The 22,259-nt window shown below is 44.2% G+C and overlaps 1 protein-coding gene across 2 annotated transcripts in view; it reads left to right on the top strand.

Moving 5' to 3' along the window:
* The window catches only part of BMP6 (bone morphogenetic protein 6), a 143,285-nt gene that overhangs the window by 106,575 nt on the left and 14,451 nt on the right, over positions 1 to 22,259 (top strand). For both annotated transcript variants that reach the window (XM_043908585.1, XM_043908584.1), the window contains exon 2: positions 9,363 to 9,555. In XM_043908585.1, coding sequence (XP_043764520.1) covers positions 9,363 to 9,555 — 193 coding nt within the window. The remainder of the gene's footprint in view (positions 1 to 9,362; positions 9,556 to 22,259) is intronic.

Genomic DNA, 22,259 nt, shown 5'->3' with positions numbered 1-22,259 from the left:
GTGCAGGGGACACAGGTTCAATCCTTGATCTGGGAAGATCCCACGTGCTGCAGAGCAAGTATGCCACAACTACTGAACCTGAAAACCGAAACAAGAGAAGCCGCCCCGATGAGACGCCCGCACACCGCAACTCGAGCGCAGCCTCCCACTCTCTGCAACCAGAGAAAGCCCGCATGCAGCAACAAAAGCTGCCGAAAATAACTAGATCCATGAATAAAATTTTTTTAAAAATGCAGAAATTAGAAGGAGAAGGACTTAATATAATATCCATGTAAGAGTCATCTCAAAGAAAACTGAAGTCCAGTGTCATCCCAGCAGAATAAATCAAAGGAAGCCCAGCTCAGGCTGTGGTCGTGAAGCTATAGCACAGCAAGAATAAGGAAGGACATGAAAGCGACTGAGACACCAGGCCGTCCAGGAAGACGGGCTGAATCTGATACGGTCAGTGCAGGCTTAAATGCCTCTCCTCAGCCACAGTGAGGACATGCCAGCTGATATTGCTGTGCCACTGAAGCCAGAGGTGTGGCAGAGCTGATTTTTCTCTTTGAGCTGTCCCATTTGTTTGTTTTGACTGAAGACCTCCAATTTATCTATGAAAAAAAAATTGCATATCATGTATACTGACGTTTACTAAACATAGGCTGATTGCTTCTTTATAGCAGTCCTTAGGCAAAAACGCGTTTCTTTGCTCTTGCTAGTTCTCGTTCAGTTCGTCTGTCCTTGTGACCTGTGTTTCTCAGGAGCCCAAGCGTGCATTCTCTTGCTGGCTGTGGTCTGGGTCTCGTCTCCACTGTAAGATGTGCATGCTTATAGCTACTGAGCATCTTCCCAGTCTAAAGTGATGGGGGCGAGTGGGGGAGAAGTTCTAAAATGAGGTTTTCCAAGTGAGAAGTGACTTGGTTAACCCTTATGTCTAATGATGATATGTAGGCACTAATTTTGGTCCTAGAGCTCTTTATAATATATGTACTGAGTCTGATCTTTAAAACTTGGAATCCAAGGGCAGCCTTGGGAGGTCCTTTATGGTGACTTGATCTGGATTTTGGTGGTGGTGGTCATAGAATTATAACATACACACATCCCCGAAAAGTTCACAGAAAACCCGGTGAAATCAACAGTCTTGCACACTAACTTGTTAGTGTCAGTTTTCTGGTTTTGTTGTTGTTCTTAGTTATACAAGATATTACATGGGACCTCTCTCTCTCTCTTTGTAATGTACCCTATATTTGCAACCACTTGTCAATCTGTAATTATTTTTTTAAGTGAAATTTAGGGGGAAAATGTCATTTAGAACATAGAGCATGACAGCCAGGAAAACAGCTCGCGATTTCTATCTATTAGGAGCGTCAGTTCAGAGAACATGGATACAAATACTGAGAAATATTTGATAAAGCCCGGAGGGTAAAGGGTCATGGCGCTGTGGTTAAAAATTGAGTTGCAGAGTTTAGCTCAATGTCTCTATGACCACTTAAGGTAGGAAGCTTATCACAGAAAGGTCAAAAGGCCACCATGGTTACAACTCATGGAAAACCAGCCAGAACTTTTGTCACCTGAAATGAAATCAACTTGTGCCACAGCATGAAAAGATGATTATTGTTGTCAGTGGAATGGTGATTTTAAAGAAGGGCTTTCAGGTTTTTCAAGTTTGGTCTAAAGTGTGAGCATTAAGCATTTGGAAAATGTAGAATTTACTGTGGAATGAACGTATGATTGACCTTGAACAATGGGGGTTTAAACTGTGTGGATCCACTTACACGGGGATTTTTTTCAGTAGCAAACACTACCCACTACACACTGCACGGCTGGTTGAGGCTGAGGATTTGGAGACACTGAGACGATGGAGCACCAGCTACAGGTCACACTCGGATTAGCCCCCAGCTGTTCAAGGGTCAGTTGTAATTCTGTTAACTAAGCCGTATGAATTAACCATTGAATGAGTCCAGTCAGTGAGAAAGTTATGAATTTGTGATACTCTTAAATGTATTAAATAGATTATTCCAATCTTTTCCCTCCCTCTTTCTTCTTTTATATTTGCAGTTGAAGTGGTGTCTTTATTTTTCTCTAGACAACTTTAGTGGATATAATTCAGATTTTGTGGGATGACATTCAGAAGATACATTAAAATATCTTTATCATCAAGTTAGGCAGGCAGTGAGAAAAAGAAAATAACCTTCAGTAAGATGAGTTAAGAAAAACAGAATCCACAAATAGATAATATTAGAGATTAAATATTAGAATACTTTGGAAAACTTTCTGGCAATAAATTTGAAAAATTAAACTCAAATTGACAAACCTCTAGAAAATACACACTGACTTGAAGAAAGAAAAAAGATAGCTTGTTTAAAGGAAAATGAATAATTAAAAATGTTCACCAAAGGAAAACACCAGGATCAGATGCTACCAATAAGTTTCCCACACTTTCCAGGAAGAGATCATTTCTTGAAAGAGAATGAACGTTCTCCTGCTTATTCCAAGAGCAAGCATAACTTGAAATCAAACAACGTAATGAGATGAGACCATCATCCGAGTCACTTAGGAACATGAATGCCAAATTTTCAAACCATAAACTGGAAAGGTAGCAGAATACCACGTGACACCGTCAGGTCAATGTCATGGACTGTGTTTGTGTCCCCAGAATTTATACTGTTGAAACCTTTATCCCCAGTGAGACAGCATAAGGAAGTGGGGCCTTCGGAAGGTAATTACTCTAGGTGAGGTCATGAGGGTGGAGCCCCGGGACAGAATTAGTGTCCTTATAAGAGATGAGAGCTCACAGTCTGTCCCTCTTCCTGCCTGCACCAAGGGAGGCTATGTGAGGACATAACTGGGAGGGGATAGGACCTGCAGCAAGACCAGCCCTGCTGGTACTCTGATCTCTGGTTTCCAGAACTATGAGAAATACATGTTTGCCGTGTAAGCCACCTGACCTGTAGTGTTTTTGTCACAGCCGCTGTAGCTCGCTGAGATGGTCACGGAGGCAGTTTGCTGAACTTTCTCTAAGGTCCGCAGTTTGTAACGTGTCTCTTCCTTCCCTATTGTGTAACTTGAGCAGCACTGGGCTGGACTCCAGCACAAAACCGAAATGAGCATCCTCCCCTTCTTCCTGGTTTTAAAGGAAGTGGTTCCAGTGTATCACCATAAAGACGGTTGTTAGTATAGGCTTTTACACAGACTCCTCATCAGATTCACAGAGTTCCTTCTATTCCTGGTTTGCTAGTTGAGAAGAGACTCAAGAGACAGTTTAACCAAGTGTGAGAAATGGACCTTGTTTAGCTCCCAATTGCAACAAATCCACTGTAGAAAGGCAGCTTTTGTGAGGCATTTGAGGAAATTAATGATGGACTTGGTACAGGAGGACAATGAAGAAGAATTTTAACTGAGCTGTGATCATACATTGCGATTGTGTAAGAAAATGCCTACTTTTGTGGGGAGTTCCCTGGTAGTCTAGGGGTTAGGATTAGGCACTTCAATGCTGTGTTGCAGAGTTCAATCCCTGGTTGGGGAACTAAGATTCTGCAAGCTGCATGATCAAAAAAGAAAGAAAGAAAGAAAATGTCCCCTTTTAATTTCTCTTATTGTAATATACCACTTTAGCCATTTTATTGTACAAGCTCTATGGCTTTAAGTACATTCACATTGATGTGCAGCAGTCAACCACCATCATCTCCAGAACCTTTCGATCTTTCCCAACTGAACCCCGGTCCCCATTAAACACTAACCTGTCATATACCCAGGCCCTGGAAACCACCATTCTTCTTTCTGTCTCTATAAATTTGATGATTCTTTGTTGTTGTTTAATTGCTGAGTCATGTCCAACTGTTTTGGGGCCCCATGGACTGCAGCCCGCCAGGCTCCTCTGTCCGTGGGATTTTCCAGGCAAGAAGACTGGAGTGGGTTGGCATTTTCTTCTCCAGGGGAACTTCCTGACCCAGGGGTGGAACCCACATCTCCTGCATTGCAAGCAGATTCTTTACTATTGAATCACCTGGCAAGACGTGATTACCCTGGGTATCTCACATAAGTGGAATCCTATTTGTCCCTTTGTACTGTCTTATTTCACTTAGCAAAATGTCCGCAAGGTTTGTCCCTGTGGTGGCGTGTTTCAGAATGTCTACTTTCTTTCATGGATGAATAGTACTCCATTGTGTGTGTGGACCACATTTTGTTTATCCTTTCATCCATTGTGGATATTGGTTTGCTCCTATTTTTTTGGCCATTGTGAATAATGCTGCTATGAACATGGTGTACAAACATCTGTTGGAGGCCCTGCTGTTGATTCTTTTGGATGTCCCCACATAGCCCAAAGTGGAATCCCTGGATAATCATGTGATAATTCTTTTCTTTTCTTTTCTTTTTTTTTTTGAGGAATCACTTTTTCCTACAGCAGTTACACCATTTTACATTCCTACCAGGACTGCAGCGCACAGGGGTTTTACTTTCTCCACATCCCCACCAACATATGGTGAGAAATGCCATTCCCACAGAACCTCAGCACACCACTAGCCAATGGGCCGTGGGGACCACCCCCCACCCCCTGCCCGCCCCAGCCTGGATAGCCTTAGCTATGGTCCTGCCTAGAGTTTCCCTGGGTGTCTGTAAAACTCCCATCATGTCTCTGGAAGGAAGGATTTTAGGAGCGAAAGAAAAACTAACTACTCTGTGATCTGTTGATACACACATATGAGGTAAAACTGTTCATTTTTAAAAGGCAAGGGACCGCCAGACACTATTCATGACCCGAGGTTCCTTCTGGGTGGAGGTGGGGGCTGGCTTCGGGGAGAAATATTGGTCTCCTTCCAGTTTTTAACTTAGGTGCTGGCTACCTTGGTGCTTTGTTATTATGCTTCGTTACTTCTGTAAAATCACATATATCAGCATACTTTTGCATGTATATTACTGCATAATCTACATTTCTAATCTTAACCCAGTAACATTTATTCTTTGCTGCTGTGGCCCCTGCCTGTTGGCCAGAGGTAGGTGCTGCTCTGAAATTTCAACCGGTGTTCATCTGAGGCAAGGAGAGAGTGTAGAGTGAGTTCTATAAGGCTAAATTGACTCAACTCCAAGGACTGTGTATATCCTTGGATTATGTCCTTCCTACTCGATTTGGTGTTAAAAGGACCTTTAAAAATAAAATCAGAGCATTAAAAGGGTGCAATTTGTTGTCTTATTTGCTGTATTGTCCTTACAAAAGGCAAACAGAAACAGTAGATGCCCTTGTGTAAGGTCATTACCATTAAAAAAAAATGTTTTCAGTGGTCCTTGAAATGAAAAATTCTAGGAATTGTTGCCTCAGAGAATGCAGCTCTGTATTCAGTAGCCAAACTCCAAGGCTAATGATATTCAAGACCGGGATTTCGCTCACCTTCCTTTCCAGAGAATGTATTATACGCTCCCATTTAAAAAGCTCATTTAGAGGAACATTAATTGGCCCTGTCTGAAGACTCATGAGTAGGTCTACCTCCACACAGCTCAGGGGACCTACAGTCTGAAATATCACCAGCTGATGACGCTTACAATTAACATTTACCAAGCACTTCTCTACCATTAACTGTTTCGTACAGACTCTTTCAACCTTCAGGAATGTTATTTTTCCCATTACCTGATAACTGAAACTTTGTCTAATATCTTGCTCAGAATCACCTGAGTAAGATAAGGGGGAGCTGGAATTCAAAACTCCTGGGGAGCTCCCTGCTGTGGTCCACACTCCTGGTTACTACTTCACTGTATTCCACACACGGCAGCATCTTTGAGAAGCCAGAGGCAGGGGCTACCAAAGAGGTACGAGGCACTGGATCCCCCGCTCAACCCTCTCTCATCCCGATGTTTAAGGAGCCCGGTTCACACAGCTTGAAGGGGGAAAGGCTGAGCTCATTGGAACCCTTGCATGTGTGCTAAGCTGCTTCAGTCCTGTCCGACTCTGCGACTCCATGGACGGTAGCCCACCAGGCTCCTCTGTCCATGGGATTCTCCAGGCAAGAATACTGGACTGTTTTACTATCGTGGTCTTCAAACGCACTTGTAGGCAGTGATTTAATTGTACTTACTTCTTGTATCTATATGAGACATTAGCAAATGCACTGTGTAAATTCAGTTGTGGGCAGAAGATTTGGGGAGAGAGGAGGTGTTCCAAGCATACTACAGTGACTGGTAGCTGAGGTCTCAGGAAGATTGAGGAAGATGCTATAGCGTTGACCTAAGGGGCATAAAACATTCAGGTGGGAGAGCTTAACATGAGCTGGGCAGCAATCAGAGACTCCTGGGGGACTGAGGAGACTATGCATGTCCTCCAAGAAGGGTAAAAGAACAGCAGGAGGAAGTTGAGTCCTTCAGGATTGGGTTGAGGAGAATTGGGGAAATGAACATATAAGGCCGTGAGTTCTAATTCACACGGTAATAAAATGGAGGGCTTTGAACTATGCTTCTATTTTCTCCTTTTTAGACTCTTTATCTCTCTCTTCACATCTGTCTGCAAGCGGCTGCCAGGACCCTTCCTTAGTCACACACATCGCCTTCCAGGATTTCGACATCCCTTCTCCTCAAGAACTGCGCGCAGCTTCTCCCCTTCCTGGCAAGGTCAGACGCGCCTTCTCTCTCCTTCCCTCCCTCTCTCTCATCCTCTCCAGCTCTCCCTTCTCTCCCAGTGTCGTTTGCCTCTTGCCTGTAACAAATCACCCAAGACACAGTGGCTCCGAGCAACAAGGTACCATGATCATCTCTCACAGTCTTGTGACCAGACGAGGACGAACGAGGTGGCTCCCCCTGGAGGGCTTTCGTGCAATTGCAGTCAGGTGGTCTCTGGTGGGGGTGGGGTGATCCCAAGTCTGCACTGCCTTGGACATCCAAGATGGCGTCTTCATATCACGTCCGGTGGCCCCCCTGAGGTGGCTGGGGAGTGACTGGACTCTTCACTCCTTCCTCCCTCCTCCTTCCATGTCCTTATGCACCACACGGCCTCTCTACATGGTTACCTTGGACTTCCTCGTAGCGTAGGGGGTTCAGAGTAGTGGGACTTCTTACCTGGTAGCCATCTTGCCTCAGACATGCATCCCAAGACACCTATTCAGAAGGAAGTTCAAAACTTACGAGTTAGCCTCAGAAGTCACTCCGCACCACTGTTGCTGCCTCTTGTTGGTCCAGAGAAGGTCACGGAGCCAGCCCAGGGGAGAGCAACCACCCAAGGGTGTGAATACAGGAAGGTATGGTTTGCTGGGGGTGGCATTACCTCTCCAAAGACTAACGTTTCTCATGTATTGAAATAACTGTCCCTTTCTCTCCTCCTAACTGAAATATCTTGTCCCTGCTTTCTACCTTGCTTTGCATTCATAGTTTTTTCTGTTGTTTATATTAATGACTGGAAGGCTTCTTTGAGGAATTCTTACGTATTCTCTCAAAAGAATCTTAAGAATATGCTTTCATTTCTTGATACTAAAATTTAAGCACCCAAGAAGCCCTATAGAATAGCTCTGTGACTGTTTTTTAGAAGGTCTCTTTGGGAAATCAGATTCGGTTCACCTTTTAACCACTGATGATAACACAGCAAACTGAAAAGGCAGATCAGTTTTGGAGAAAAGTGATCCGCCATCAGGTGTGGGCGTCCTTGGATGAACTCCCCAACAATGATGCTTTTCATGCTTGGCCACTAATTTAAAACCCTGTTCTCTTGTTGAGGCTAAATGGTGACTTGCTTTCTGTCTGAACCTTCTTTTTTGTTGTTTTTCATACTTCTATTCAAACCCTTTTACACAAGTGAAAGTTTACCCTTTTTTTAACAACTCCCCCTCCTCTTGCCCTTCCAAAGGGATAAGTTGAAACTAAAAGATTTGTTGCACAGTCACATGGAAGCTTCAGAAATTCCTGAAAATCTCATACGATGGATGGCTTAGCTTCCCTAGCTTCTGCAACGCCACTGAGGTCTTAGGCTCACATAAGGAGTTATTGGCTGCTGCTTTTTTTTTTTTTTTTTTGAGACACTAAATCTGCAAAGCTTTTCTCTGGTAATTATGGAGAACAGCACATGTGGGAGAAAGTGGGCCATTGGAGGTGGCAAAGAACTTTTTTTTTTCCTACCCACAAGCCCTGAAGAAACTCTGCCAACAAGGATTAATGTGCTCATGAGATCTTACTGTGGTTGCCATTAAGAAAGAAAAAACCAGCAGGAACAGCAGGGCAGAAGCATTTTTGAGCTCGGGGGAGAAGAGTTGGGTTTTGTGGTGGGAAGTGGGGTGCTGGTTTTTCTCTCCTGCAGTGATGAGGCTGACAGCATTTCTCTCCCTTGGACTCTGGACATCTGAAGGCCAGTTCCGAAGGAGGATAATCAGTAGCCTGTAGTTTCTGTAGTTTGGCTTTATTAAAAGCAAGGGAAAGATTTTATTTAAAAAAAGCCTTCAGGCAGTTCCCTGGTGACCTCATGGTTAGGATTTGGCTCTGTCACTGTGGGGGCTCAGCTCCATCCCTGGTCAGGGTTATTGAGATCCAGCAAGCCACGTGGAATAGCCAGAATACAGGGAAGAAAAAACTTGCAGATTCGATCCTTTCCCAGTTTTTAAGAAAGCCTTGGACAACAGCACGTCACCCCACTGGTGGTGTGTTTCCACATTTCTGTCCTCCTACTTGGGTTCTATAGACAAGTTAGGCAGACCCCAGCAGCTTCTAACCCAGAGGGTCCCTCCTCGCAGAGTTATTCAGCCCCCAGTTTCCTCCAGGAGAAGGAAGCAATGGACTTCAGTTAGAACAATGTTTTCTACGAAGCTTCATACTAAGCCCCTCAACAAAAATTTCTACCGGCCATCAGGCAAAATATGGGGGACCCTTCAAGCTTCAGACCCAGGCGGAATACACCCCCGACCACCAGGACCCCCACGAGAGGTCAGCTCAGGGCTGCCCTGGGTCTTGTCAACTGCTTGGTTGGGAGAGAAGGAAGCCACCTGAGGGGCCAGGGCAACGGGAAGAAGAGGTGCTGGGAGGGGTGGGCGGGGGCTGGACGGCAGAGGCAAGTCCCCGTCACTGTTTCCTGAAGTCCTGCAACTTCTGGGAAGCCCCCATTCTGCCGTCTGTGCAGACGAGGACCCCTGAAGCGAAGCGTTTAAATAACTTGCTTTCACGTGACCTGATTAAGCTATTTAAAGTCTTTAAATAGAATCTAAGCGTTGTATTTAATCCTTGAGGAAAATGAAGGATTGTTGTCTGAGCCTGGCCGCCTAGCCCGCGGTTCGTTCCTTCCACCACCCCCAACCCCCTCTCAGAAGCCGTGGGTAACTGGTAATCCTCTTATGAATGAAAACGGGGAGCTTGCTCGAGGTGAGCCTGTGGCACTCAGCCAAGTAACAACAGTTGTCACTCTCTCTTGTTTAATCCTATAGTGGAGTACGACAAGGAGTTCTCCCCTCGCCAGCGACACCACAAAGAGTTCAAGTTCAACCTATCCCAGATTCCTGAGGGTGAGGCGGTGACGGCTGCAGAGTTCCGAATCTACAAGGACTGTGTTGTGGGCAGTTTTAAAAACCAAACTTTTCTTATCAGCATTTACCAAGTCTTACAGGAGCATCCGCACAGGTATGGAGGCTCGAGGAACCCCAAAGGGTCGGGCTGGGCCCCGTTTCTCACCCCATCACCCTGAAACCCCAAGTGTGTCTGGGGAAGGTGGCTTGGAGTTCAAGGGCAGCCCATGGGCGTGATGAGGGACTGTGTTCCCAGTGGTAGTTTAGCGGGCGAGAAGATACTTTTGCTCTTACGGTGAAGATTTCCCAGTAGTTTTCTTTTCTGAAGCAAGCCAGTGAATAGTAATTACTAAGCATCCTTTGTGATCAGAAGACAGAACCGACTGGGAACTGTTTCCCACTACTGCTTAGGCGCTCTTCTGAATGGTGGGTGAGGGTGGCTGACAGGTTCACACTGGACAATTATATGATGATGCTTACAAATGCTACTGAGTCAAGTGACTAGAAGGCTATGTGCTTGTGACGTAATATATACACATAGATTTTATTGGTTGGCCAAAAAGTTTGTTAAGATAATTGCATGAATGAACTTTTGGTCAAAAACCTGAATGAATTTTTGGTCAACCCAGTATAATGTCTTTGAGTGTGTGTGTGTGTGTATGTATGAATGAATGTGTCTCAAATGTATTTTTTTTTATCATGTAGATGTGAGGAAACAATAGACTTTATTTTTTTCCATGTCTGTATTATTCTTGTTTCCTGAAATGAGGCTGCACCATTTTACAAAAGATCTGTGTTCTTGGGGCTGCCTAGCAAGTAAAAGACTCCTTCCATGGGGTGATTTTTAGAGCATTGGAGGGGCTAAGGGATGAAGTAGTACAGCATTTTATTTCAGTCCTATAGAGACAGAGAACAAGCCCATGACCTTGAAATTTTGCTTAGTCCTTAGGGCTCAGCTGAGCGGTTTGGTCAGATGGAGAGCTTGGGGCGCAGAGGTCAGCACTGCCCGTGGTTCTCATTGGGTAGCAGTTAGGAACTTGGCACGTGATAGGCTTTTCTGGCAATAATACGGTAACTACGAAGATAAAAGTAAGAGAATGCAGAGCGAAGGGAACTCCCCACCCTTGTGTTTATGGACTCTATTAGCTTGGGTTTTATAAGCCAACTCCAGATTCTTGCTTTTGGTCCTGGAAGTCTGTTGACGTCCCAAGAAAGTCCAAAAGTCTTGGCCAAGAAGGTCCAAAGGAATGAGTTTTGTTTCTCCTGAACTTATGGATCTGTGTGTGGGTCTGTCTCAAATACACACACTAAAATAATAACACATGTGAACTTGCCCCACACAAGAACTGTTTTGAGAGCACTGCTGACATTTGGCCCTATGCATATTCAGGTCCGTTATGAAGAAAGTGGAGAAGGAAGGACGTGCCAGGCTTTGGGGACACATGCTGGTGTGGGACATACACACTGACCATTGTAGGTGAATCTCAGCTATGGTAGTTAAATAATAAGTAAAATAGAGCCACCGTGAGATCTTTATTACAGATCAAAATTTCAGAGTGGAAGGGAGGTTTTCTGATGTCTGATTATCACTCCTAAATTAAAGTATATTGATAAATTTAACTGTTAAGGGCCTCTGTTGAGAAGTAAATTCTTCATTGCTAGCTTTTCATCTTTTGATATTTCAGAGAAAGTCATTATTCAGTGATTCTTTGGAATTGCTTTGTTGTTGTTGTTCAGTCACTAAGTTGTGTCCAACTCTTTGCAACTCCGTGAACTGCAGTACACCAAGCTTTCCTGTCCTTCGCTATCTCCCTGAATTTGCTCAAACTCATGTCCATTGAGTCAGTAATGCCATCCATCTATCTCATCCTCTGTCGTCCCCTTCTCCTGTTGCCCTCGATCTTTCCCAGCATCAGGGTCTTTTCCAGTGAGTGAGCTCTTTGCATAAGGTGGCCAAAGTATTGGAGCTTCAGCTTCGGCATCAGCCCTTCCAATGAATATTCAGGACTGATTTCCTTCAGGATGGACTGGTTTGATCTTGCTGTCCAAGGGGCTCTCAAGAGTCTTCTCCAACACCATAGTTTGACAGCATCAGTTCTTCGGCACTCAGCCTTCTTTATGGTCCAACTCTCACATCTGTTTGTGACTAATTTAGCCGTTGACTTTCAGTTTGCCTAATTATCAGTCTCATTGCCTTTCTGTGTTGGAAATAATCTGCTGGTGCCTTTTTGGCTCGGACTTCTGTTCGGAAAGCATAGTTTCCTCTGTTCTGCAGGATAAGCTTCATGGTGAAAAACACTGGATTGGAGCTTTTGTGACTATGAATTTTTTTCAGAATTATTATTATTTTACCAAAGAGAGAGAGAGTACATGCTAGCAGACTATTTGTGAGGTTTACATTGAGCTTCAGCCAGAAGTGAACAGCTGCCTTGAGCTTCAGATGCTGGTGTCAGGCTTCCTCTGGGCCAGCAATGAGCTTGGAAAACAGACTACCCAACGGTCCCAACCTTTGATGACTCCTTGTCAAAGCAGAGCTGTAATCCCTCTGCCTTCTAGGACGGGAGTATTTGGCGATGGTTGTGTTTAACTTTTGTGCATAGGAAAGGGGAAATCCTGGGAGAATTGGGAGAATTTCATGCTTTTGAAGAGTTCCAGGCTGGCCAGGAGGAGATTGTCTTCTTATCAGTGGCCTGGAGCCCAGGTTGCCTATGGTCTCCTCGTGTTCTTCCAGAGGCCTCCAGATTGAACTGCGGGACCCCTTCTGGGGAAGGTCCCATCTCCCCATCTGTACAGTCTTGGGGTATCTTGGCTAAACAGGACTCTCTAGGCTTGTGAAGAAACATAGCTGTCTAATCTGTATTTCAGTGAAATTTGTAGCATCTGATGGATCAACTTAAGACATGTGTGTGTTGCAAAAGAGTTGGCCTCCTTGAAAAAGAGAAAAAAAAGGCAGGTTTTTCATTGCTGAGTCATACCCTCAGCTGGGGCTGAAGGAGTTCTGTGTCAGACCTCCTGCTATAAAGGGCAGCTAGGGAGTCTGACCCAGGGAGGGTCAGGAAAGATGCTTGGAAGGGAGGCCCTTGCTGTGAACTCTGCAGATGCCTTCTGCCTCTGGTGAAAGATCACTGGATCAGGTGAGTTAAAAAACAGTGATGACTAGATGGTGCTTGTTGAAGCAGCTGGTATGTTATTCAAAACCTGACAATAAGCCTAGAGATGGAATCTAAGTCCTGAAAAGACCTGGGGCAACTCGTGGAGTGGGGCGGGGCGGGGGGGGGGGGGGTTGGCAACCCAGAAGCACACATGTGCTCTTTGTAGTTTGTTTATTTATTTTTGACTTTTTATTCTGTATTGGGGTATAGCTGAGTAGTAATGTTGTGCTGGCTTCAGGGGGACAGTGCAGGGACTCCGCCGTACAGATGCACGCATCCATTCGCCCCCAGGCTCCCCTCCCATCCAGGCTGCCACAAAATGTGGAGCAGAGTGCCCTGTGCTCTGTTGTAGGTCCTTGTTGGTTACCCATTTTATTTCATTTTAAAAAATAATTTATTATTTTTGGTTGTGCTGGGTCTTCGTTGCTAGGCGAGGTCTTTCTCTAGTTGTGATGAGTGAGTTACTCCTCATTGTGGAGCACGGTCTCCTCATCGGGGTGGCTTTTCTTGTTGGATCACCAGCTCTAGGGCCCCCGGGCTCAGTAGCTGTGGCCCAGGGCTTAGCTGCTCCCCAGCATCTGGAATCTTCCCAGACCAGGGATCAAACTCATGTCCCCTGAATTGGCGGGTGGATTCTCATCCACGGTGCCACCAGGGAAGTCGCTTTGTTAGTTATCCCTTTTAAATACAGCAGTGTGTCCATGTCCATCCCAGACTCCCTAACTCTCCCTTCCCCCCATTTGTAACTCTGTTGTATGGAGTGGGGTTGATAGTTGAAGATGAGTTTGCTGTTAAAATCTGATGTTAGGAATTGTTATATTTCTATGATGACCCTGGTGGAAACTGGCAGTTATATCGTGCTCAGAGTTTGGAAAGACCTTCCCAAATGCCTTCCTTAGAGTTTAGCCATGACCTCATTAGACAGCTGGGCAGGCAGTTTACTCTATAGAAGGATGAAATGTAGCGTGTACACATTGTGTCAAGTCCAGATTAGGCCTAAAGTGTGGTCTGCTCTGCTTATTCAAAGTCACCCCCATGCTGTGGGCACAGTCCCAAGATAAAGGTGAAGTGCCAGAAAGAGGGAAATGGTCCCCTTGTGGCACACCTTGAGTCTTCATCTCCTCAGCTTGGATGAGAACGTCTCAAGGATGCTCCTGCTTGGGTAGCACAGGAGACAGCTCTGTGGGGGGTGCAAATGTGTCTGTTAGAATCCAGGCCTTTCATACTTTGGCTTTTGAAGAATCCCAATGGGAAAACCCTCTGCAAACCTTCATTGATCTATTGGTCAACCATGGATCTGTTAGCAGCTTTTCCAAAGGAGAGGTGTAGGGGAGATGAAAGACTAAATTAAATAAAAGTAGTTGTACTTAGTCACGGTATGATGTCTTTGATCATTTACGTTGCATTTTCTCCTGCATCTCATACATGCTAAGCTGTCTTCATACTTGGAGGGTAAAGGCTGCTCTGATTAACTGTCAATCTTTCATTATCCTGTGTGGCAGCATGATGGTAACATGTCACTTTTCATATGTACTCACGTACCTTTCTATTATTAGTGCAATTTGGGGGCCTGTAGGAATATCATTTTCATCTGTATTTCTTATTCGGTTAAAGATATAACTTTAACTCTTAATTCACTTTTGCATATTCTAGAAGTCAAACAGCATCTCTTAGAAGCCAGCCAGAAATGTTTTCAGTGTCTGAAAGATGGTTCTGTTTGGTCCATGGATTGGCCCCACGTGCTAGCTATGAAATTCTGTACTCTGTGTATGTATATATTGCTTGGCAGTGATAGTCTGTCTTCTGTGTATGTGATAACTTTTCTTTTTTGTGTTTTATCATGATGCAGTCTTTTGGAAGACATTTAAGCGAGAATTAATTACCAGATTTAAAAGTCAGTTCCTTCTGGTATAAGCAATATCACAACTTACTCCTCTGTTTGCAAACAGAGGGAGTGGGAGGCAAACAGAGGCGAAGTGGGAGGTTTTTTGTATACATATATTTTTTTCAGTTTGGATCATATGTTTCATCCTAACTTTAGCATCATTTTTAGGACTGGAAGACATGCAACTTTGAATCGAGGGAACAGGGCAATGCTGTGGTGGAGTTGGTTTTTAAAACCGAGAAAGAGTTCCTTAGGCCGCCCAGAGGCCATGCTGGTGGAGTCCCTAGGAACAAGGCCAGGCTGAATTATTGTTTACATTTGTGACTAAATTCATCGATTCTGACCTGTTTTTAAGATAAAATATAATTGTCCCAGGAGAGAAAATAACTGTCGAAAGGCAAAAGCAGTTTTCCAGAATTTTAAATTTGATATACTACTCTGAACCATTCACAGAGATCGGGAACCAAGGAATCAGTCAGGAGGGGGTTGGAGAAGACTCCGGATTGGGACGTGTCTGAGTCATGATTAGATGCTGAGAGCCTGTGAGATACGGAAATATTTAGACCAGCAGAATGAGCTCTACTCTCTAGCACTGGGTATTTGAGATCACAGGTGGACTGTGGACGTAGATTAGGTAGTTTAGATATAAGAATAAACCTCGTTGACCCAGGACCTCTTATTGAAAATGCTGTCCTTTTTCCATTCACACCAGTAGCATCTTTGTCATAAATCATGTGACCACTTAAGTGTGGGTCTGTGTCTGAGATCTTTGTTCTGTTCTGTTGGTTGATTTTTCTCTTCTTGTACCAATATTATGCTCTTGATTCTTTTAGTGTTATGAGAAGTCTTGATATCTGGTGTGTAAGTTCTCCAAATGTGTTCAAGATTTTCTTGGCTGTTGATGGCCCTTTGTAGTCCCATGTATACTGTAAAATCAGCATGTCAATTACCACAAAAGAAACTCTGTTCTGAAATTCTGAAATCTTCTTGAAATTTCATCAAATTTAGAGCTCAATTTGGGATGAATTGACTCTCACTAACTGTGAGTAGTCCAGTCCAAAAATGTTTATTTAGGTTTGCTTTTAACTTCTCTCAGTAACCTTTTACAGTTTGGGGGGTCTTGAATATTTTCATTAGAATCATTCCAAGTATTGAAGTTTTCATCCTATTGTGAGTGGTATTGTTATCTTTTAAAAATTTCAGTGTCTGATTATTTTTTGCTATACCCATAGAAATACAATTGATTTTTAGATATTGATCTTATATCCAGCAGCCTTGAAAATTTACATAGTCTAATAATGTTTCTCTGCAGAATTTTAGAATTTCTATGAATATAATCATGTCATCTATAAACATTTTTATTTTTTCACCTTTAATTCTTATATTTTTGCTTCTCTTATTGTTCTTGCTGGATATCCAGTGTAATATTGAATTCCATACAGATTTCTGGTAGATTTCTAATCTTAGATTGGAAATCTGTCAGATTTCTGATCTAAGGGGGGAAGCATTTAATATTGTACCATTAAGGATAATGTTTGTTATAAATGTTTTTGTAGATACTATGATTAGACTTAGGAAATTCTCCTCTATTCTTAGTTTGCTATGAGTTTTTTTAAAATTAGAAATTATGTGGATTTTTTTCTGAATTTTGGGAGATGATTATAGCTGGTCCTTCATATCCATGGGTCCTGCATCTGTGGAGTCAACCAACCACACATCAAAATATTTTTTAAAAATTTCAGGAAGTTCCCAAAAATTTGAATTTGCTATGTGCTTGCAACTCTCTACACAGCACTTAAATTGTATTAGGTACTATAAGTAACCTAGAGATTTAAAATATACAGAAGGACATGCGTGGGTCATATGCAAATATACTACCTGATTTTATGTAAGGGACTTGAGCATATATGGATTTTGGTATCTAAGTATTTTTGGTATCCCAGAATGGGTCCTGGAACCAGTCCCCCAAGGATATTGAGGGATGTCTATAACCAATGTCACATTCCTGAAACAAACTGAACTTGGGATTTATCCTTTCAATATAACACTAGATTCTAAGATCGTGTCTGAAAATTCTATTATCTGAATCACCTGTGGGTCTGTTTTCATGATCTGTTTGTTCCCTTGATTTTTCCTTATTTGGTCTTATTTCCTAGCATGCCTCATCATTTTTTGAAATTATATTCTGGACTTTATTTGTGAAAAACAGTTCTAGATACTGGTGTCTACTTCCAGACTGGATTTCATTTTCTTCTGGAAGGCAGGCAGATCACCTTGTTCTTCTGTTTTAATTGAAGCCAGGTTTCTGGATATGTTAAAGCATCTCTGTTTCTTGTTTTCCGTTTCTCCTGCAGTTTGGCTCTTTAGGGGTGTCAGCTAAAGGTCTAGGTTGTTTACCAGAAGTTCTCTTCCATGGTGAGCTCTGAACTCTTAATTTTGAACTCCCCAGCATTGAGAGACTGCCAAAAACTCTGTTGTGCTTTTTAGCCTCTAAGCAGTTTCTTTCTGCTTATTTTCTCAGCTTCTTCCTCCATGCAAACGCAGCCTAACATTTGGCAAATTTCTCAAATGGAAATATTGGAGTTCATGGCAGTCAGGCCTTGAAGAACCAAGGTCCTAGAGGAAGGGACCCCAAACTTCTATGAGATCATGTTGATGCGGTCACTTCTGTGCAGTCCTCTGGGACCTTAGCCCTTCAAGTCATAACTCCCTGAAGCTCCAGTTTGCATTGCAAGTCAGTGATACCGCTTCAGGCTCTGGGCTGCTACCCCATTCTGTTTGACATCTTTGCGGTACGCCAGGAATTAACAGAGGCCCTGAGGTGAAAAAGCAATGGCAAATACAGGGCTTAGCCTCGATGCATTTCTCTTCTCTCTGAGCTCTTACCCCGTAAAGTGTTTACCTTTCTTGGTTGCTCTAAGATGGCTTCAAACAGGTTTGTGATTTTAGCTGTTCTTAGTAAGAGTGTTCATTTGATGCACCGTAGCCTGAAGCACCCATCTCTGAAGTATCGTATTTTTATTTGGAAATCTTTATAATGAATTCCCAAAAACGTTCATGTTGGAACCAAACAGTGTGGTTCTGGAAACCAGACCTGAACCCAGTCGTTGGGCCAGGATCTAGGAGATTCATGTTCTTAGGAAAGCATTTCTCGCAGACTGATGCTCATAGAGGGATTGCTGTATGAAGTCCATAGAATGTTCAGTGCTGCCTCCCGAAATGAAGTAACACGAACTCTTAGCTCCACTGACGTGAAAGTGAGATATCTGGGACTGTTCTTTTATGAAGAGAAGGGCAAATTTGAGAAAGGCGGGTTGGGAGAACTCGATTGTCCTTTGGACAGAGGAAAATCAAAGCCTTCTTATCACTGTGCCCAGCCACACCTGTTTCTCTTTCTGTCTCTGGCTGTCACAGGTTCCCTCCCCAGGGACTACTGAAATCTTCCTGCTGGCGTGATCATCTCCGGCACACTCAGCCTGGGCCCCAGACAGGCAGTGAAGCTCACAGTGTGTGTTCTTTTGCCCCCTGAGAAAGGGGTAACGTGCCCAACCACACCTGCGGTTATGTAACCAGTTAGTTTCATCTTCTTAGTCAAGAGCATCTTCCTTAGACTTAGAAAGATCCCCTTGAAATCAAAGGGGAAAAGAAGATTCAAGAAGCTACCAAGCCTTCTTCCCCCTGCCTGTCTATGTTCTGTTCTTTGCAAGGGTAGCTGAGAAGGTTAGAGAAGAATTAAAACAAGGACAAATTTTGGGGAGGGGGACATCGGTGTGGGGAGCAGGAAGCACTTTGTTTGGGAATTGTTTACCCACTTGGTAAATGTGACAGAGAAAATAGGTTTGTTTCTGGAAACTATGCTGCCTTCCCTATTATTCACACCCAGATGTTTTACTTGCCAGCATCTCCCCACGGGGATGTCCAGCTTTGTGGGAGGCAGGCCATGGTTGTAGTCAAGATTTTATTTTATTTTTTTTTGCTATTTGTTTTAAAATCACAAATTAGCAGCACTTTTATTGCCTTAGTTCCCCATGCTGGGCAAGGACGTGGATGTGAGCATGGGTGATAAGAACTAAAACATAAAATTTGCCTGTGAAGTGTTTAAAAGGTGGCAGAAACTGAAAGGTTTGTTGCTGACCCACGAAAGACGCCGGGATTCTTGGCTTCCAGAAGAGAAGAATTCAGTCGGGGGCCAGAGACAATCAAAAGAATGTCTCAAGTTTGTGAAAATTTTACCAGACCCACTTCCATCCCCACAATTTACATTTTAGGATAACAAGATTAAAATTTAACAATAGAAAGATCCTACCAGACCCATTCCCATAATATACATTCTAAAATATCAGGATTAGTCAGGTTTTCAAGAAGGAGAAACTGTCCTCAAGCAGGACACATTGTTGTTATATAATCCTTAGTACAGAGTTTAAACTGAGTTTTTTTGTTGTCTAATGATCAGTTCCAGGCTTAAACCTTTTATGTGACTAGGACTAAGGAATGTAGAGGGAAAAAAACGTTTGTCCTTTCCTCCTCCTTGAGAATTCCAGGCCCCTCTCTCCTTGGGGACCCCCGGACTTCTTATCAACCTACCTAGGAATTGACTCTCTCAAAACCTCATTCAATCTGTACCCGATCCCCTGGGGCGTGGTGGGATACATACCCCAGTGTGGTGTTCTTGTTCAGTCGCTAAGTCATGTCTGACTCTTCGCGACCCCGTGGACTGCAGCACACCAGGCTTCCCTGTCCTCCTCTGCCTCCCAGAGTTTGCTCAAGTTCCTGTCCGTTGAGTTGGTGATGCCATCTGACCATCTTGTCCTCTGCCACCCTCTTACCCCAGTGTATGGGAACATCATTGCATCTGTGTGGTCACCGAGCACAGGTTAGGTAGCCTTGAGCTTGAACAAAGTAACCTTCCATCTTCCCCCGCTCCCTGTCTTGGACACACAGAAGCAAGCCTTCTGATAATCCTGCTACTTTGGTCTTAATCTCACCCGTGATTCTGATTGTTAGTCTCACTTATAAATCCCCAAGGGTAAGGCCAGTCCCCAAGACCATCAAGCATTTACTCATGAAGTCTACATGACTTGGTACTGTTTTAGAGAGAGAGGCAAGGTATTTTGGCAGCTGACAGCTTGGAACTTGAAGTCTAAACAGCAGGCCAAGGGCATTCTCCTCATGCTTTAGAGAGAGGCAGAGTGCTCGACGACAGTGGCCCTGAGTGTGGTCCCCGGACCAGCAGCAGCAGCGTCACCTGGGAATCGGTCAGGGATGTGAGCTCACAGGCCCTGCCGCCGAAGCTCTCACAGTCTGTGTGTTAATGTGGCCTCCAGGGCAGTCTGATGCCCGCCGACCTCGGGAACCTCCGTGATGATGGTTCAGAGCCAGGTTGCCTGCGTTCACATCCCCACTGTGCCCGTGCTGGCTGAGTGCCTGTGAGCAAGCTGCTTGGCCCATGTGTGCCTCAGTTCCCCGCTCTGTATGCCTGTGATGGTGTGAATACTCATTGGCAGTTGTGAGGAGCTAACACATGTAAGAGCTGTCCCAAGGGGAACAGCGTGTAAGGGCAGAGCTGTGTTACTATCCTGACAGCAAAGGGATTTGTGTTGGTTTGTCCAAGATGACATATCCCTTACAGAGTTTTGGTGCCTTTGATGCTTGAAACTTCTCTTTATGCAATGCTCATCCTAGAAGTGGAAACTGGGTAAACTCAACTGCCATAAAATCAGTGGGAGCTTGGCTGATTATATAGTATAGTATGTGTTATGTTTAGTTGCTTAGTCCTGTCCGACTCTTTGCAGCTCTATGGACTGTAGCCTACCAGGCTCCTCTGTTCGTGGGGATTTTCCAGACAAGAATACTGGAGTGGGTTGCCATGCCCTCCTCCAGGGAATCTTCCCAAACCGGGGATCAAACCCAGGTCTCCCTCATTGCATGTGGATTCTTTACTGTCTGGGTCACCAGGGAAGCCTAAGAATACTGGAGTGGATTGCCATTCCCTTCTCCAGGGGATCTTCCTGACCCAGGAATCAAACCAGGGTCTCCTGCGTTGCAGGTGGATTCTTTACCAGCTGAGCCCCCAGGGAAGCCCAGTATATATAATATAGTATGAGGGCTTCCCTGGGGGCTCAGGCAGTAAGCAATCTGCCTGCAGTCCAGGAGACCCCAGTTCAATCCCAGGGTCAGGAAGATCCCCTGGAGAAGGGAATGGCAACCCACTCCAGTATTCTTGCCTGGAGAAATCCCATGGACAGAGGAGCCTGGCAGGCTACAGTCCACAGGACTACAGAGACTCAGACACAACTGTGTGACTTTCACTAATACAGTATGTAGTATATATAACATTGTATACATAATATGAAAGAAAGTATTAGTTGCTCAGTCGTGCCTGATTCTTTGTGACCCCGTGGATTGGTGTCTTGATTCTTTGTGACCCCGTGGATTGTAGCCCATCAGGCTCCTCTGTCCATGGGATTTCTCAAGCAAGAATCCTGGAGTGGGTTGCCATTCCCTTCTCCAGAGGATCTTCCTGACCCAGGGATTGAACCCAGGTCTCCCGCATTGCAGGCAGATTCTTTATTGTCTGGGAATAATAATTACTAGGGAACCCCTGTAATATATAATGTATATAATTCAAGTAACAAGGGTGAATGAATATTATTATCTATGTGATATATAATGTATACAGTAATGTTCATTCAGCCTTGTTACTTGAATCAGTGCGTAGCAGTTTACTCTGATTTCTAGAACTCTGTTTTCAAGTATTGTTTCCTTTCTATCTTTCTAGTTGGTAAAAGTTTCGATGTGATCCTATATATACAATATATTACATAAGAAAACAGTAAAAACCCTTGCCTTCCTCTCTCGTCTGCTAAAATGATTTTTGACTTTCTGTTTGAAAATTGCCCTTTATGCACTTCTTGCATAAAGAAGACCTCGACGCCCCTGGAGTGGTTTACAAGGGAACCCCTGCTGTTCATGTCACAAAACCGGGTGCGTCATGTTTGAGGCGACCCTTGGACAGAGTCCAGAGACGGAGAAGGTCATGTGTCATTGAAGAAAGGTAAACAGCTGTGGGCAGGCAGGCCCACTTTAGTGACTTGCCATAAATAGTGTCTCTTACACACCCGAGTTACGGGCAGCGTTGGCCCGGCGGGGTCCCCCCTCAGCGCTGCCGTTCTTGGGAAAGATCCTCTCCCTTCCTGGGTGTGTGTCAGTGATGGTTGTGGTCTAGACGGAGGGCGTTGTGTTCAGGAGGAGAAGGGAGGAGCTGGGGAGGCTCCTGGCACCCCAGCCGCGGGCGTGAGGCATCTCAACCTTCCCCTGCTGCCCTGAGATGAGGGGTCACCCCTGACTGCTCCCCTCTGCCAGCCCCGAGCATCTGAAACCAGACTTCTGTAGCCAGCCTCTACTGGCACTGGTGGGCGGTGGGTTTATTCCGAGCCCTTGCTGGGTATTTACTTACCTCCGCCCTGTACGTTAGAAAAAAATTTTTATTAGAGTTGATTTATAATATTGTGTTAGTTTCAGGTGTATGGCAAAGTGTTTCTTTTATATATATATATATATATATATATATATATATATATATATATTCTTTTCCAGATTCTTTTCCATGATAGGTTATTACACGATAGGTGAATATAGTTCCCCGTGCTATACAGTAGGGCCTTGTTTATTTTATGTACAGTCGTATGTATCTGTTAATCCCCGGTTCCCAATGTACCCCTCCCCCGCTTTCCCCTCCGGTAAGCATAAGATCGTTCTCTGTGAGTCTGTTTCTTGTTTTGT

The sequence above is a fragment of the Cervus elaphus genome, chromosome 7 (genome assembly GCF_910594005.1).
Source record: "Cervus elaphus chromosome 7, mCerEla1.1, whole genome shotgun sequence".
In the NCBI taxonomy this organism is placed as follows: Eukaryota; Metazoa; Chordata; class Mammalia; order Artiodactyla; family Cervidae; genus Cervus; species Cervus elaphus.
Note: the sequence above shows the minus strand (reverse complement) of the source record. Positions and strands in the feature narration are given on the sequence as shown.